The following is an 18,756-nucleotide window of genomic DNA, read 5'->3' on the forward strand; positions in this document are numbered from 1 at the left end:
ATATTTAACAAGGAGCGGAGGGATACGGACCTGTGACTACTTTCCTCGGAACCTATTTGTGTTGCCGGCTGATTAGAAACAGCCAATGTTAGAAATCAGGATTTCGAACAGTATTGCTGTTAATCTGCTGGACAATAGTCAGTGCATTACCAGATTATAAAGTGTTTTGCATGTGCTGGACCTAAGCTACAGATTTCTGTAAATATTTAAATGATTGTTCCAATTTTTGGCAAGGCTTGTTGATGAACAGGTGCTTGTTTAATGTTTCCTGACATTGTTTTGATATATGTTTTACTTATTGTCCTCATATTTGAACCGATTGTAAAATAAATTCTGATAAAAAATAAGCGATATATCTAACCGCATCGAAATCGATATTTAATCCGATAATACCTCACAGGTTATATTATGTTGAATTACATCGACAGTGCAGTAAGTTATTACACTTAAAACGCAGATTGAACACTGATCTAATTTAGGCATGTGGTAGGTGGTAGGTGAAGGTAGGTCGGGGTTTATGAGTATTCGTGACTACATTAAGTGTTTTAAAGTAAGGTTGGATTAGGGAGGTAAAGTGTAGGTTATAGATAGGTGATCGGGTTGTTTATTTGTGTTGCACCATATAATTTTTATCTTTTGGAATATTTGGTTAAACGGGTAAACGATTTGAAAAATGCTTGCGTTATGGTCTTAACAAGCCATCTACAGTATTCTAGCATTGACTTGATATAAAGTCAATGATTCTAGCAAATTACTACATAAAAACCAAATGAAAAGAACATTTTTGGATTTGGACCTTTGACCATAGCAAAACTAACATATAATTTATTAAATGTGAAAAGTTGTATAGCATTAAATACTATTCTGTAATATTAATAATTGTTCGGCAAATCCTCATTTTAATGGCTCGGTTGAAAACGGAATCTGTATTTTGTGAAACAGTAATTTGGTAACACTCCAGTAATTTCAAAAGTTGATAACAGTAGCCTATCCTATTTAAATACTGTTATTTGATTGCCAAGCCACGGACTATACATACGTCCAGTTACAACCGTAATAAGTAAATAATTAATTACCTGGGCTAATAGAAGTACACTTTTATCCACGGTATGGATAATTGACTAGGCCTGTCCAGAAGTAGGCTACGAATTTCTAATCATATTATCTACATTGTATTTTTAAGACATGTCTTCCCTTCTTATTGTTATTCTGTTTTCACTTAAATCAGCTGAATGCGATGTTTACTTATTACTTATGTTTAGGCCTACATTTCAGCCATCTTATTTTGTTGTTCAATAAGTAAGTCTTTTTGAATTTTTTACATTTTTACACATTGAAATATATAATTGATAATTCAGTTCATTTTAGTCTTTTAAAGGTGTTTTACATTTGAGTCTCACATTAAAATAGCCCTAAGCTTTTCGTAGGCCTATGTTTTATCTTTGACTATCAATACAACTTACAGACATTCCATCCCCATGTTAAATTTGTAGCAAGCCTTTTTCATCAAAATCTTCTGTATCCAATGGCCATTATTAAGAACAATATTAAAATGCTGTCTCTAAATCGTCCTAATAATGGTAGAAGACGTACAATCTAGTTACATTACAATAATATCCTCCATCATACCAAGAATACTTGGTATTAACAATCAAAAATTATTTCCAGCAAAGAAAGCTGAGCTTAACCGATTGCAAGGGTTGAAATGAAGACCAATGTTTATGTTGCACAATGAATTTAAATGTCAAATTTCCCCTCCTGTTGTTATACTTTAATACTAGTTTTTTTTTAATAATTACGTTTTTTTATACTTCAATACTTTAACCGATTGTAAGGGTGAAAAATGAAGCTCAATGTTTTTGTTTTGGGCTACAGTTAAATTTGGATGTTAAATTTCCGTTCTCTTTTTTATACTTTAATGCCCTTTTTGGATGTTAATATCAGATTCCAACTACTGTAATATTTTCCTGGTCAAAACTACCATAATGCACTTCTGGAAGAGGTATCTGAATAACAAGATGTAGTAAAACAAATTTGAATTATTATAATTTTAACCAATAAAACCAGCATTAGTACATCTATTGAGTTTTTACATTTAGTTACTTATACAAATATCAAATCACGTTTTTTCCGCTCAACTGGCTTTCACCTCTTTGAAAGCAACCCTAGTAATAATATGTATTTTAATTTAAGTACCGTACTTTAATTGATTCGGTTATATGTTTACCTCATATAACATTTGAACATGGATTGAAACATTAGATGTCTTTGGAATACTCTGAGAGTGAGAAGCAAAACATAACTTTCAGCAATGTTGCATTGAAATTTACCTCTTTCTTGCCTATTAAATCAAAATTCTAAATTAACAACAGAAAATAAATTGCTTTTATATAAAACCATTCTAAAACCAGTGTGGACGTATGGTATCCAACTGTGGGGGACATCCAGTGAATCCAATTTGAACATCATCCAAAGATTCCAATCTAAAGTTCTTGTTCTTAGACACATTCTTCAGGCACCATGGTTCGTTAACAACGAAGTGTTCCATAGAGACAGTCGAACCCCAACGATCAAAGAAGAAATTTCAAGGTTAAGTGCCAAATACTTAAAGAAATTAGAGTACCATACCAACTACCTCGCTTTGAATTTGTTGAACAACAGCAACTGTATATATAGATTGAAAAGATGCCATGTTTTGACCTAAGTAGTCGTTTTTAGAGATTTATGGACTTTAAACTTTGTGCCAATATGCAAAGATTGTTTGTTAGCTTTATTGTTGGATAAGGACTAACTACTGTGTTTAAATTTTATCACATTTGCTTATTGTTCTACTTTTTTTGAACAGATTGTAAATTAAATAAAATGATAAAAAAATAATAATAAAGAAAAATAATAATCATTACCTCTACTGAGTGATTCAGAAATGTAATTGTAAAATTTTTGTCAACATGACTAAAATGTTAATAAAACAGATGTCAGCACGAAATAGTTTGTAAGATAAAAAATTGCAGCATAGGACAACTTATATAGTGTTCTAACCTAAAACATTGTTATTGTTTCAATGTAAAAATTCGGTATTTACTCAGGGGAGGTATAGAAGAGGCTACGATGACAGCTGTGGGCTTCTTATTAGCTGAGGGAACGCCATTACCTTAACAAAACGATCAGTAGTCATCGGCCTCGGTGGTCTAATGGTTAGCGTGCCGGGCTGATATGCTGAAGGTCCCGGCTTCAAATCCCGCTCGTGGCATTAACTTTTTGTCCAAGATGTTTTTAATTATCAGCAAGTTTGGTTGGTTTGGTTCGGTTATGACAGTTTAATTTTATTATTAAGTCATTATAAAATTTTAGTAGGGCAATTTCTAGTTTTATTTAATAAGCAGAATTATTTTTTCTATTAATAAACTTTTGTTATATTATTTCATTATCAGCAAGTTTGGTCAGTTCGGTTAGGTTATGATAGTTTAATTGTATAATTAAAAAATAATAAAATTGAATTTGAGGCATTTATAATTTTATTTTATGAACAGAACTATTTTTGCGATTAGTAAACCTTCTTTGCCAAAGTACTCTCTACTACAGCGCTGTTCACGGAGGAATTTTGAACTAATGCCTCATTCGTACCTCCCCTAAGTCAGACCCTAAAAATTCAATTGATACAAAGTAACTACGTTACCAATTTATGTTTGTAAACAAAAATACATTTTTTAATGGTGGCATAAAAACAATTTAAATAATTATTTACAACACAAATTATTTTTAATGTAAAACATTGTTCACCACTCGGAGCAAAAGTATATTATTTATGGTACTTAAATTGTTTTATAGTACGTGGCAGTACAGTATTATTAGTTTATTAGTTGCTTGTTGCACTGTTCTACACACTGATCAAGCGCTACAACTCATTAAGTGGCATCCTGTACACACACTGTTGATATATACTGAATTGTGGCATGGTGCCACTATTTAGAGTGTAAGCTGGCGCGAGAATTGGCAACGTAGCATTAGGAAAGTTATAGTTCCGGCGGACGGCGCGAGGCGCGCTAGCTACCTGTATGGTTTCGTGTTCCACAATTCGGCGTGTACCTGCGCTACTTAAACTCCCATCAACGAGTTCAAAAATACTCAATTGTGGCATGTGATGTTTAAACGACGTAATAATGCTGGAAAACCTCAAAAATTATCGAATTAGCTGTGGCACCCTGAAAAAGGTGCCACAATTTTTGAAGGTGCCACAGTACGGCCGTGTGCCTGTGAAGGATGCCACTATTCGGTGAATACAGACACACACATACTCCAGCGGACAACTTTTCTCCGACTCCGCTATACACGATACATAGATTCGTTCACTTCGTTCACTTATCTATTATGTTTTACTATTATTTTTTAAGAAATTTATTCTTTTTACTCTTGTCTTGGTCGGGGAGCGAGCTGGTGTGGTTAGAGCGCGGGACTTTGGACCCTGAGGTTTTGGGTTAAAATCCCACCAAATCACCAATGGATTTTATCTAAGTGATAATGCCGCAACCATAGTCTAGCCTGAAGTAATGTGAAAAAAATCCCGGGCTCGTGCCTAGCGTCCTAGGACAAAAAAAACTCTTGGGCAGAAGTTACTTTCAAACTATTTATGTCGTCAGCACAAGAAGGCCAATGACGTTGATTGTTGATGTTGACAGTTGCTGGAGGTGACGACTTGACACTTGACACACTGTCAAGTAGCAAACTATTTCTGAAACTGTGTGTCTCCTTCAAGGCCAATAATTGTTACTCACCACTTCCAGGAGATACGCTTATTTTGACTAAATTATGAGGAAGTGTTTATTATTTTGTTTTAAATCAACGTTTGTATTGGGTTCGGTTATTTGGTATAGCTGTAATTTTCCCTTCGGTCGTATAACTTTCATATAAGTATAGTTATTTATCGTCCCTTTTATCAAAGTATAAGTAGTTTAGAAAATAGTTATTAGAGTTACATTTTTGTTGTGGTAGCCTGCGTTCTTGCAGAGGTTGTTGGTCTAGTCTCTGCAATTTAATGTATGCATGTAGTATAGTTTAAACATGCCACACTCGGTGGAATTATCGGATTCTGGAATTATATTATACCTACATAACACTACATTTTCTAGAAGATCGTTGGAGGGTAAGAGTTAGTTCATTTTCATAACTTAAACCATTGACTATTAAACCGATACATGCATACCTTCTGATGCTTGTTGTACACCTTCTGATGCATTTTATCTGTTAAAATGTTGTATGCAAATTACAACTCCAATGACCATGTAAAAACTCGCAATTTGGAGTATACAATTGGAGTTTACGATTTACTCGTAGCTCCAAATTTTGTACATTTGAGCCCCTCTGAACTCTGCTGTACACTTAATGTACAGAAATTTACTATTCAGTTCTCTAAAATATTTGAGTTTCACGTAACCCCCTATTTGCGTGGATATTCTAATACAACCACCATGGGAAAAGTTACTCGTATCATCGTATCATTTTGCACTGTTTCGCTAAACACCTTGAATGATTTTTGTTTAACAAAATATGCCTTGCACTATCATCTTATACACTTCACACAGTAAATCTGGCTGTGGAAAAATCCACCAAACATGTATTTTGAACTATTTCACCAACACCCTAAACAGCTTACACACTTTTGTGTAGCATAAAACGCCTTTTGCACTACCTACTTGGTAAAGTAAACTTGACCGTGGGAAAAGTTACATCGTATCATTTGCACTGTTTTCCTAGACACCCTCACTTCGTCGCCTGAGTCACTCCAGCTGATTCGTCACGTGACCGGCTCCCACACTCGGTAAACATGCTTTTTAACGACCAATCACCATAGAGTAAACAACAGTAGTGCCAGTGTGGTGTGTACTCTATGTCGGCGTGAAATGTACCGCGCGGTGTCCAGTGTTACTGCAGTGACAAAGTGTTGTGATAAAGTGTTGTAGGAAAAGTGTTATGTTTAGTGCTTTAAGGGATACATTCACTATATGGAGGCAGAATCGCATACGAAACGAATTTTAATTGTAAGTACACGTTTAAAAGTTTTTAGACAGCCGGGAGAGTTTGTCATAGATAATTTTTTGATGAGTGTATAAAATGTTCGGGTGTATTTGAATTTTCATGAGCATTGATTAATATTGTTATCATACAAGTATTAAATTATATTTCACTACAAGTTCTGAAAGTAAACCATTTCAGGGCAGGATAGTATAAGCTGTAAGATATTGTTATCGAGCGAAGCGAAGTCAGAGCGGAACGCGGAAAACAGCTATCAAGCCCCCAAGCGAATCTTTCGTTGCAATACTTTTTTTAACGATACTTTTCATCACGATGTAAATAATCTCACAAAAGCTTCTGAAAAAAATGTTTTGAACATTATAGTTATTCCATTAAATTTAGCATAGGACGGTTTCACAATAAATTTGAAAGCCAGGTTTTCAACAATATTTTCGTAAGAAAGGAGCATACTAGTGCTTCTATCGAGCGAAACGGGAACTTCGTTTGTTGGGGCAAGAAAATTAATGGATGGACAAATAATTTTATGATAGACTGGACCCATTCAGTTAACATGTAACTTTAGGTTATGTAATCCCAGACATTGAAATCACCAATACCGAAAAGCGAGAGAGTTAAGTTAAGAGATGTACTGTATAGATAAAAACAGAGTATTCTGCAGTCGTCAGTCAGACATTGGTTTACAAAGTTTATGCTTTTACATAACCTACCATAACTAAGAATTCTACGTAGTAATATAGGTACTGAAATAATTTGTAAAATAGATTAATTCAGACACGTTGAAATCTATACAATCATCTATACGATACTTTTCATCACGATGTAAATAATCTCACAAAAGCTTCTAAGAAAAATGTTTTGAACATTATAGTTATTCCATTAAATTTAGCATAGGACGGTTTCACAATAAATTTGAAAGCCAGGTTTTCAACAATATTTTCGTAAGAAAGGAGCATACTAGTGCTCCTATCGAGCGAAACGGGAACTTCGTTTGTTGGGGCAAGAAAATTAATGGATGGACAAATAATAGAACATTCTATACAATCATTCACTATTTCTTTTCTTTCCACCCACGACATGTATTACGTTCATAGAGGGCCTAACTTTTTTCCCAAACAACTTCTTTTCCTTTTCCTTTATAAAACACCTGTCACACATTTATAACCTAATCATCAATAAGCCACATCTAGCAGCTAGTAGAATATACGAATTATGCTTCATTCATAACCTAAATACTCTTAAATCTCAGTTCAAATGAAGTTAAAAGGTCCAAAGTCTAATATATACTTGAAGTTAGTATAGACACGTGATACCCCTCTAGTGCAAACTGTGATCTTTAGGGGAAGGGAGGGGAGGGTGTCACTAATAAAATGTCAACACCCCCCAGACACAATCGTTTAATGGGCATTACGAAATCCCTAGCCTATACTCACATAGGGGGGTTCACTTACTAACTTCACTCATTGTACTTGTAGATTTCAGGGAAAAATATCGTTGAACAATGTGACACAAAAATGTGTAAAAGATGAAATTATGATTCAGGAGTTTTAGCTGTTTATTTTGTAGAGTAAGTTCCCGAGGGCTAGGAATAGGCTTTAAGTTCGCGATGGTTTTTTGTATAGACAAAATAGTATAAGAAATGTATTTAAATATACATATGCTTGTCTGAGTTTTTATAGCTTCACAGCCTATGAATTTGCAAGAAACCACAAGAAATGCAATCAAATCGTATTCCCAAGTAAATAATATTTGATGAACACGTTCTTTCTTATCTGTTTTCTCAAAACATCGAATTTGACCAAAAAACTAGTTGAATTGCTACGCATAGCAACAAAAATATCCCCTTAGCACATAACAATTTCCTCACAAGTATACTTACACATATACAAGTGAGTCAGTTGATCATCCCTAATTTTCATCATTGGTTTGTTAACCTAAAATACTCCTTGACTCCAAATAGATTATCAACTAAGCAACGCAGTATTTCCTTACAAATCACCTATACAGCGTGAGTCAACCGGAAACCCGTATTTTCGTGATCGATTTGTTTATTGAAAATATTCCCCGAACCGATTATCAATCTAAAGGACGCGGTAGTCAGCAAGGGTTAGGAGGGAGGGAGCCATCGGTCATGTTTGTTTTCAATTTTTGACGACGGGTGGCAACAGCAAGTCAGTTTGTTTTGTTTGTGCTAGCCTCGAGCTCTCGCCGAAATACCACGTCGTCAGATACAAATAAACCACCCCCGTCAGTCCAGTGTAAACAAAGCAATCGAAACTTTTACGTTTGAATGGTTTTTGTTGCTTTTCGCCATTAGATAATAATGTAATACGTTGAACCATTTAGTGTGTAGCATCTTTGAGGCATTTCCTAAGTTGATTACAATAGTCCAATCGGCTTGTGGGGGAATTTAACATTATTTTATGAGTGTCAAGGTATACAAAATATAAGGTCAAATAATTTACATATATTTATCCGTCGGGTTGCAATTCATTGTTATTAAATGTTCAACTATTTGAAAATTCTTCTTATCGACCAGATGAATTGCATACACTGTACCTGTCAGTATTAACACAATCGAAAATTTATCCAAAAAGGAAACAAATGCAACGTGTTTCAAGTAGATTTGAATTGCAGCCCTATTAAATAAAATAGCTAGTAATCTGCACGGGTTGAAATGTTTTATAAAATGTGATTAACGGCTAGAGAGGCATGTCGCGTGCTGTAGTGAGGGAGAATGTGGGGGGAGACCAGTCAATGATTGATTATTGCAAAACAATCCACCTCCCACACCGCCACCGGGGCTTGAAGCCCTCAAATACTTGACTGAGCCAGCCATGGTCATTACTACAAAGAGTCACCTGATATCAGTTGTAGATTAAAATCTTCAAATGAGACAAACTTCAGTCATCACGATCAAATCATCAAATGAGCCAGTCTTGGTCATAACGATCAACAAGAGCCATGTGTTGTCACTTATATGCTCAAATCATCAACTGAGCCAGTCTTGGTCATAACGATCAACAAGAGCCATGTGTTGTCATTTATATGCTCAAATCATCAACTGAGCCAGTCTTGGTCATAACGATCAACAAGAGCCATGTGTTGTCACTTATATGCTCAAATCATCAACTGAGCCAGTCTTCGTCATAACGATCAACAAGAGCCATGTGTTGTCACTTATATGCTCAAATCATCAACTGAGCCAGTCTTCGTCATCACGATCAACAAGAGCCATGTGTTGTCACTTATATGCTCAAATCATCAACTGAGCCAGTCTTCGTCATCACGATCAACAAGAGCCATGTGTTGTCACTTATATGCTCAAATCATCAACTGAGACAGTCTTCGTCATCACGATCAACAAGAGCCATGTGTTGTCACTTATATGCCAAAATCATCAACTGAGCCAGTCTTCGTCATCACGATCAACAAGAGCCATGTGTTGTCACTTATATGCTCAAATCATCAACTGAGCCAGTCGTGGTTATCACGATCAACATCAAAGAACCAATTGTTATCACTTATATGCTCAAATCATCAACTGAGCCAGTCGTGGTTATCACGATCAACATCAAAGAACCAATTGTTATCACTTATATGCTCAAATCATCAACTGAGCCAGTCGTGGTTATCACGATCATCATCAAAGAACCAATTGTTATCACTTAAATGCTCAAATCATCAACTGAGCCAGTCGTGGTTATCACGATCAACATCAAAGAACCAATTGTTATCACTTATATGCTCAAATCATCAACTGAGCCAGTCGTGGTTATCACGATCAACATCAAAGAACCAATTGTTATCACTTATATGCTCAAATCATCAACTGAGCCAGTCCTGGTGATCACAATCAACACCAAAGAGCCACGTGCTATCACTTAAATGCTTAAATCATCAACTAAGCCAGTCTTGGCCATCACGATCAACACCAAAGAGCCACGTGCTATCACTTAAATGCTTAAATCATCAAATGAGCCAGTCTTGGTCATCACGATCAACACCAAAGAACACCGTGTTATCCACTCTTATGCTCAAATGATCAAATGAGCCAGTCTTGGCCATCACGATCAACACCAAAGAGCCACGTGCTATCACTTAAATGCTTAAATCATCAAATGAGCCAGTCTTGGTCATCACGATCAACACCAAAGAACACCGTGTTATCCACTCTTATGCTCAAATGATCAAATGAGCCAGTCTTGGTCATTACGATCAACACCAAAGAGCCACGTGATATCACTTATGCTGAAATAATCAACTGAGCCAGACAGAGTCATGGTGATTGTCCCATTTCTATTCTTTTCTTTTCTATTCTATTATATCGGTATGACAGATATACACAGCTAAAAATAACAGCAAATATTTATCATAATCTATTTCACAAAATTTGTTTTTATATCGGAATGAAATGTATAATTATTGTGAAAGTGGAAGTTGCAGTTACAGTTGCAGTGGAAGTATGTAACTGTTGAAGCTACCTGTATTTATGTTATTGTTCCTAATCAAAACCAACGTTAATATTTTATTTTACGCAAACTTCATCCCTAGTATTAGTTTCTTGCGTCTTTCATAAACACTCCTCTTAAAAAACATTCTGTATTAGATTTTATTACAGTACGGTTGTTTTATTCAAATAAAACTGGTTTAAAAACTGGATAAGGAACAATCAGTATTAATATTCAGCTCTTGAAACTGTAATTAATATTTTAAATGGTAATGTAACAACATTTTGTATGCATATAAGTTCTTTGAGGGCTTCAAATACTTTACAGTGCCTCTAGAGGGTTTTAGTGAATGGCCGATTTTATCGTTAGTTTTTTTACTAACTTTTGCTTCATATGGAAGCATTGCATGATATTGCTGACAGTTTTTTTTTGTTTTTCAGGTGTGTTTGACACCCCATGTGGCCTAACAGTCTGTCAGGAGGGTAAGTAAATCAGCTGATTTGTATACGAAATTAATTTTGTCAATATTTGATAATAATATTTGTGAATTTTTACCCAAAAGCCATGTACATAATTATTTTTTAGTAAATAGATTAGTGTATAGCGGACTGCTAATTGGCACACATTTAAGTTTTAATTTTCGTTATTTGCTATTGTTTCACTTGTAAATGACTTATATGACATAACATGCATCAGTTGCATCGAGAACAATTTTGTGTTAGTATTTTGAATTTTAGAAAATACATCTTCCAAGAAATTACCAGGTAAAATTTATAATAGTATGATTCCCCTAAAAGTTGGTGGATCTCTTTAGAATGAATAATTTTCCCTCATTGAAACATGTATAAAGCAATAATGATAAGGTTTGAAAAAGGTAGATATTTTGTTTTACAACAAGAACAACATCGTAGCAATAGTGTTGTTTCGAACAACCATATTAAAACATTGAAATCTAACATGATTCAAACCGACCCTCTTTTATAATGTCTTAGTTCATTGATGCGTCTTGCTCATGATAGAAAATGTTTATGCTTGATGTATAGAATTTATAACAGTAGCCTTGGTACAATATTGAATAAATGAAACTTAATTTATTTTCAAGTGAAAAAAAAAATGTAAATGCAAGTCAAATTCAGCATTTACTGAATGGAGCATTATAGAGTTCCCTGCTTGTTGTTTTTGTCAAATTTGTTAAAGATACACTGATTTTTTTTCTACTACACAAAATTTGTTCTAAACAATTTCCCAATGTAAAACTGTAGAACTTATTTCAATTTGTAAATAAATTTTGTGGTTGAACATTTTGCCATCTTATATTTAGTGGTTTAAAATAACACTATTCCTCTCAAACAAATTTGTCTAGTAACTTAACATTCATGGATTTACCTAACATTATAAATTTGTTTGCAATGTGTACATTGCCACAAGTTTTCAGTCTATTTAAAAATACTTTCAACTATAATATAGTTTCGTGAGAATGACTAGATTAAATTACACAAGAAAGTTTAGCTTACCTTCATGGTGGAAGGCACTCGGATTGCAAACACCATTTTACCATTTAGAAAAATTATAAAAACATAATCAAATCAAAACAAATTGTACTTATATGGCAATACAATCAGCTGTTTTTTGTTTGCAATCTGGGTGACGTCAACATATGACGGGAATAGCATACCTATGTGTTTTCCATCCAACGTGGCTTAGCTTTATGTGTTCATACCAATAATAATCAGTCCAACTGTAGTGAAATGACTTACCGATGGCTCGCTACGGGTGTTTAATCACTCGTATTCACATTATATATGTTTATGCACTAAGTGACATTTAGGTGATTAGATCATTGATCACGTGATCCCTAGCTTTGGCGGGAAAACGCGACACTTTCAAACAGCTGATCTGATCACCATTAGCTTCCCCACCTCTCTACTCAGCCGTGTTGCGTTTTTATTCCATTTTATTCCAGTTCCTAAGCTTTTACATTCCATTTGAATCATTTGATTGACAGTTTCTGTCGACTTTTTGCTTTGTGATGCTCTTGTGTCTGCTTAGGAAGAAGAAAAACACAACTTACTAATAATTGAGAAAGTGTTGGAAGAAGTAGAAGTATTCATAGATATTCACTTAACGAATAGTAAAATACTTCTGTCACAGAAAACCTGTTTTATCAATTGTTATTTAAACAAACGAGTACTTAGGGTTGCTGCTTCGAGTAACACGAAGATCTTTTATAGAAAAAAAATATCTACATTAAAATAAAGTAATTCGCTTTTACCAACTACAATTTATAAAGATGCAAAATACACAAGCAATCGACAGCAATTTATTCAATATCCATGAAATAACATGAGTGACAGTGAAGAGCACTTAGCACTTTCAATATATTGGTAACTAATAGGGGTGAAATAAAAATTTAATATAAATCCCACTAATTACTATGGTTTAAGCAGTTTTTAATTTCAAAAAAATATTCAGTGCAATTTTTGATGGGCTTATAACTAAAATTGATTTATTTCAAAATAACAGTCTCATACTTTCCTTCAGGGAATTTTGGCGTGATTAGTGTTCAACGTGTAATACATTTGTGTCAAAATTTTTACTAGTTTAATACAATTTGGGCCATTTTCTAGAACATCGAAAGCTTTTAAACAGTTATTTATATCCCTTTTATCAACCATTACCACAATCATCACTACACTACATCCCTTAGAAGACTATGATTTCAACACTGAAGATGATGCTCAACATTATTTACATCAAAATTACCCTACTCATGTAAATGCTGCCGATGGTTTTTTACTAGTGTGCCCTTCATCACATTTTTCTTTCATTATTAACCATTTCCACGAACACCAATCTACCGTGTCCATCAGAAGAGGTTGGCGTGAATACTGAAGATTATTCCAAAATATTCCAAATTTTAGGAAAAGAGATTTTGCAACCCCAAACTGTGTAAACTTTGTAGAGGACTTGACCTCTATTGAACCTGTCAAGTACGGCCCCCACTGGCGAGCATATTACAGCACACCCCACATGTGGCTTGCATGCGATGCGGCGTACTTTAATATTTCCGGATTTGTGGATCCATTCTCATAGAATCAAACACTTCATCGGCTGGCACAATGCTGCCAAATGTTCGACTCTCTCGCTCTCTCTCCCTCTCCCCCTTGCTCTCCATTGTACCATTGTTGCCTCTCTGCCACCCCTCCCCACAACCCTTCAGTGCTTCCCGAATGTGATATTCGCAACCGATCCCAAAGAGGTTTCTAAATATGAAATCTCCCTCTGAATTTTCGTCATGGAAAGAAGTGATTTTGAGTATATGATTAAGAATGTGCTGTGCTGTAGGTGTTTTTAGTTTTTAGTTTCAAAGATTTTCTATCAAATAAGTAATGTTCGGCTTGTTGAATCGTCAGATGAGAAGGAATTGCTATTGAAACAGTTAAAGATGAAGTACAACTTACAGATTAATTCATTAAAGCTCCAAAACAATACCATGAACGAACCTTTATTATCGAAACGAGTTTATAAACAGTAAATATTTCAGATCTTGAAGCAGATTTTCACTACTTTGCATTGCCAAGAAGGTCTGAATTTACCTACACAATGTATGTCGTTTGGTTTTTATTTTAAAATGATGAAAGTCAACAATATCACACCAAAATAGACTATATATTCCTTGTAGTGTAAAAAATCTAACTCAAAATATGACTGGAAAACCGTTCAGATTAGGAACGTAGGTTGTCTAATGTTCTCATTAATTCAAGCTCAATAGGTATCTAAGATTCAAAACAAATTCGTATAGTAGAGAATCGTTGATAGTTTCTCAAAATATTCAATAAGTTTGATTTTGTTTGAATTAGGATACATAATCCAATTTTCATAAAATCTAAGTCCATGCCGGTACTCCTATACTTCCTATACTTCTCACAAACGTTCTTCCCAATATTCCGAAGGCTACCCCCAACTGTTCAAGCATTCAAAACACCCCTTCCACCACCTTTGCTCAGTATGAGGCAGTTATGACACAATACATCAATCTCATATTCTAACAGCCGCGGGGCAAGATTTGAACGGTGGGGCGGGCCAAATTCCTCTTTTCGCTGTTTACGCCTGGAGGCCCAAGTTTAGATGTTTGTTGTTGTTTGGGGCCACGCGCGTTACACCCCCCCCCCCCCCAACCAGCTGCGCTTCCCCTAATTGGGGTTTCGCCCGAACACACCTATCCACCTATCAATGTTCCATTTCTCGAGTTTCTAGTGTGCTTTTGGCGGTAAAAACTCGTGTCCACCCAAACACCGGACAGTTGGTGTGGTCAGGTTACACGCTGTTGACAATGTATCTTTTCTGTTGGGGAGTAATTGGTTTTTTTTCTGTTTGGTGGGGAGTTTTCTAACCGAGGATGAAAGTAAGTTACTCACGAATTCTGTCTATTTATTCGTTTTACCTTTGTTTATTGTGAATGGTCAATTTGAAATTCCATAATTGAAAAAAAATTATATAAAACGTTACCTCGTATATGTCCGGAAATATATATCTTTTGGTAGACTGTCTACTGAAACGTTATGATATATTCACCCGAACTGCATTAACAGTTTCATATAGCATTCCGAAATTTTCTCGACCAATTGACATTCAAACAATGGTTGGTTTTTAAGCAATTGACATTCTTACAAAGTGAATCGAGTAAATTACGAACAATTACAGATTATTATTTTTGAACTTCTATTTGGTACATAGGCGAACCTTTCAACCCCACAATTGGATAAAACTACAAAAATCGTTACTTTGTGCAACTGCCTTGTATAACTTAAACAGTAAACTGGTAAATTCTCCTATGCTGCACATTAATTCTCATCATTCTTATTGTTAACGTTAAAACACCCACGCAAAGAAAACTGTAAAATTCCATCATGATAAGATGGGAACCAATTTCGTGAATTTCCTCGAGATTGTCAGCGATATCATTAAAATATCTCCGTGTGGAGATGTTTAACAAAGTTCGCAGGCCACAGTATTACTTGTTTTTGTAAACAAATGTGTTTTGTTATATTTTAAGTTGGAGGCTAATCCAAATCTGGATAAACAAACAACAGTTTCTGGGTTACTTGCGCTGTGACTTTAGGCCTAAAGGCTGTATTGGAGGCGTCGTCGCAAACGTCGACGTTCTGTCTCGTCAAAGAATTTAGTTTTTTTTAATTAGTAAGAGACGAAAACATTTCTTTTGTACAACGGTTAAGTCCATGTAAGCTAAACTACTACCGGTACCTAAGTGCATTGTGCGTACTTTTACATGCAAATATTCTGTTTTGATTTGTTGTTCAACCGTTGATAAATATTTTAATTGGTTTTACTGTATTATTACCCATGTTTTTCAATTTGGCCGGTTAAATTGATTGAAAACTTTGATGTACACAATTATAAAATTTTCGTGATTCAAAACACGAAGTTGTGCTCAATCATCTGTGGTGTTAATAAATTGTGTTTACATATTTGTTAGTACAACGACGGAACTACGTTTATCATGCCTCTATCTTAGGTGAAAAAAATAATTTGAATTTTTAGTACTGATTGGAATTATTGGTGTTGAAATTTGTGGTTTACGTAAACTACTTTGTTAGCCTATATTTGTCCGTACATCGCTTGATCTTATACAATATTTGACTTCAGAATTAAAAATTCTGGCGGTCAACCTCTAAAACGGCGATGAAAATTCTCCAAGCATTGAGTGGTCTTTCAATACGCACAAATAAGTACTCGTATTGTATTAAGAGCGAACCCACGCGCAAGTTGCGTTGTTCAATATGGTCCAAAACTTGTTTCCGAGGCAAAATGAATCCAGTGCAATTTCCATTTACCTTTTCGAGATTATGTTTGTTTAGAACAGTTATTAGGTGAACAGAACTACTAATTTAAAATAAATTTGTTGATTTTTTTATCTACACTACAAAGAGTGATATACCTACCTCAATCACAGTTGTCAAAAAAGTGTCCTATTTAAAATACGTTGTCATAAATTGTTTCGTTCCTTTTTACAATCTGACTGTGGTTAAACATTCAACTTCTTAAAGATCAGTAGGCCTAATTGTACAACAATTTTTATTTCATCCGTTATAAAGAAAGTTGATCAGCATAACTGGATCTTTGAAAATACACTCTAGAAAGAAATTAAACGTGAGGGGGCGAAGCCCTAAAAGAAATTGATTTTTTAACTACCATTCGTAGCTTTAAAATAACACCTCAATCGTGAAAACCGGTTAAGTATGACTATGATTTTATTTGATTTTATAATCACTGTTTGTAGCCAATGTTTTTTGGAATAAACTATATATTCATTCATTCATTTATTAAGTTTATATGATTGTTGTAACTACCATCACTACCTCCTTGTATATTTCACAATAACTACGGACAGAACAAATTATCTAAAAAGTAATTGCGACCCCTTATGACAATTTCGTACCCCACAAAAGATTCAAAAATCCGGTCAAACATTTGAGTAGTAAAAAAATCTGCTGAAACCACGTTAATTCACCATACAATCGTTGACTCGTACCATCCCTCTGTAGTCCGTACTACCGTGACGGACCTGGAATGCAGGTAGGACACTACTCTCACCTTGTAAAGCAGTTTTTGCCAGTGGCGCATGCACACGCATAATGTGTTGGTGTGTTGTAGTTGCAACCCTGATGGGGAGCTGGCATTTCCTTCGTTCGGCTCAGCGTGCGGCTCCGGCCCGGGACCCGGCATGGCCTCATACCTCAAGAGTGCCGGACCCTACGGCGTCAACGGCATCGGACTGGCTATGGACTCCCTGCACTCCTCCATGGGATATCCTCCAGGTATTGTATAAAGTGAGGGATGTGTGGGGAAAGTGTGTTAAGGTTAAATGCTGAAGAGGTTCTGGAATAAAAATTCAAGAATTTGAACACTGAAATGTCAAATTTTAGACATTTTGTATTTTATTGTTTATCCCACGAGATAGGAGCATTCTTCAATACCATTTCGTTTCACAAAAATACATAGTGCTCAAAAGGTTCTAGATTGAAAATATGATAATGCTATTTATGTTTGTTTTTTAGATACATTTGGGTATGTATTGTACCTTCCAATCATTGGGATAGGGACAAAAGTGCATCCTTCAAAGATATACCCTTAAAAAAAAATATTTTTTTCATATTATATTTTTTTTGCATATGTATTGTCCATGCTAAGTATTTGCCTAGTATTTGCTGAGTAAAGTCAAAAAGCGTATCATTCAACAATATGCCTCTTAAAATATCTATGACCATAACTTGTGTCAGACAATGAAGCTACACAAATAATGTTTTAAGATATGTAAGACCTTTTAGAACGGGAAGCAATTATTGCCTCATTAAAATTATGTATAGAGATATATCTAGTTTGGAATCTACAGGCCAATATACTAATACACATAGTTCTGATGAGCACATCAGAAATATGTTTAAATTCAATTTTGCATCTGCAAAACACTCGTTTCTACAATGATGATGTAAACTTAACAGTCAATGTCCATACTCGTAGTACAAAATGGTATGTACAAGTTTCCTTGTCGACCAAAGATTGCGAATAAGTATCGTAAAAACTATACATATTGAAAATCTATGTATAAAGAATTATACTTCTGTGTACTCTTTGATCACAAGTCTACTCACAGCGACGTTTGGTGCACTGTACAGTCATGTACAGTTGTGTACAGTCGTGTACAGCACGTGTTGACAAGTGCACAGTCAATTAGACGTGATTGTGTGTCAACACGGGGTCCAGACCGGAGACCACGGAAGTACAGTTGGTGAGACACGGTCAACACTGGGAGGTCCCCTCAACCCTCTAATCAACAATCCAACCACCCGAGGCTAACTCGATAAACTGCGAGACTATTAACACCTTCGTGTCAAGTATATAGACCAAAGATTGCCAATAGCGTGAAAACTGTGATTGATAATCGATGTATCAAGAATTTCTGTGACTTTCAGAGTACAAGGTTATTTGATTGAACTTGAGACGTATTTTTTCCATTCGAAGGCACCAAATTACTGTTGGAATACAGGCGCTTCACAATATTACAGCGTACCTACGACCCAGAAAACTACCTTTAGCAAAATCGAAAGTTAGAATTTGCATTTGAAGGAACTACCATCGTATAGCATTAGGTCACTCACCAATAGGTCCCAATCTTGAGGAAACGTCTTTACTATTCCAAACTGTGGCACGGAATCTGTATTGGGCTACAGACGCCTCATAACAAAAGAGATAACCG

General features: G+C 35.2%; 1 protein-coding gene across 2 annotated transcripts in view; it reads left to right on the forward strand.

Annotated features, from left to right (window-relative positions):
• LOC129001668 (homeobox protein OTX2-A-like) overlaps nt 1-18,756 on the forward strand; it is a 73,620-nt gene that overhangs the window by 30,869 nt on the left and 23,995 nt on the right. For both annotated transcript variants that reach the window (XM_054429044.1, XM_054429045.1), the window contains exons 2-3: nt 10,919-10,960; nt 17,154-17,317. In XM_054429044.1, coding sequence (XP_054285019.1) covers nt 10,935-10,960; nt 17,154-17,317 — 190 coding nt within the window. In that variant the 5' untranslated portion in view covers nt 10,919-10,934. The remainder of the gene's footprint in view (nt 1-10,918; nt 10,961-17,153; nt 17,318-18,756) is intronic.

The sequence above is a fragment of the Macrosteles quadrilineatus genome, unplaced genomic scaffold (genome assembly GCF_028750875.1).
Source record: "Macrosteles quadrilineatus isolate MER2022 unplaced genomic scaffold, UCM_ALF_1.0 Scaffold_8__2_contigs__length_117827958, whole genome shotgun sequence".
In the NCBI taxonomy this organism is placed as follows: Eukaryota; Metazoa; Arthropoda; class Insecta; order Hemiptera; family Cicadellidae; genus Macrosteles; species Macrosteles quadrilineatus.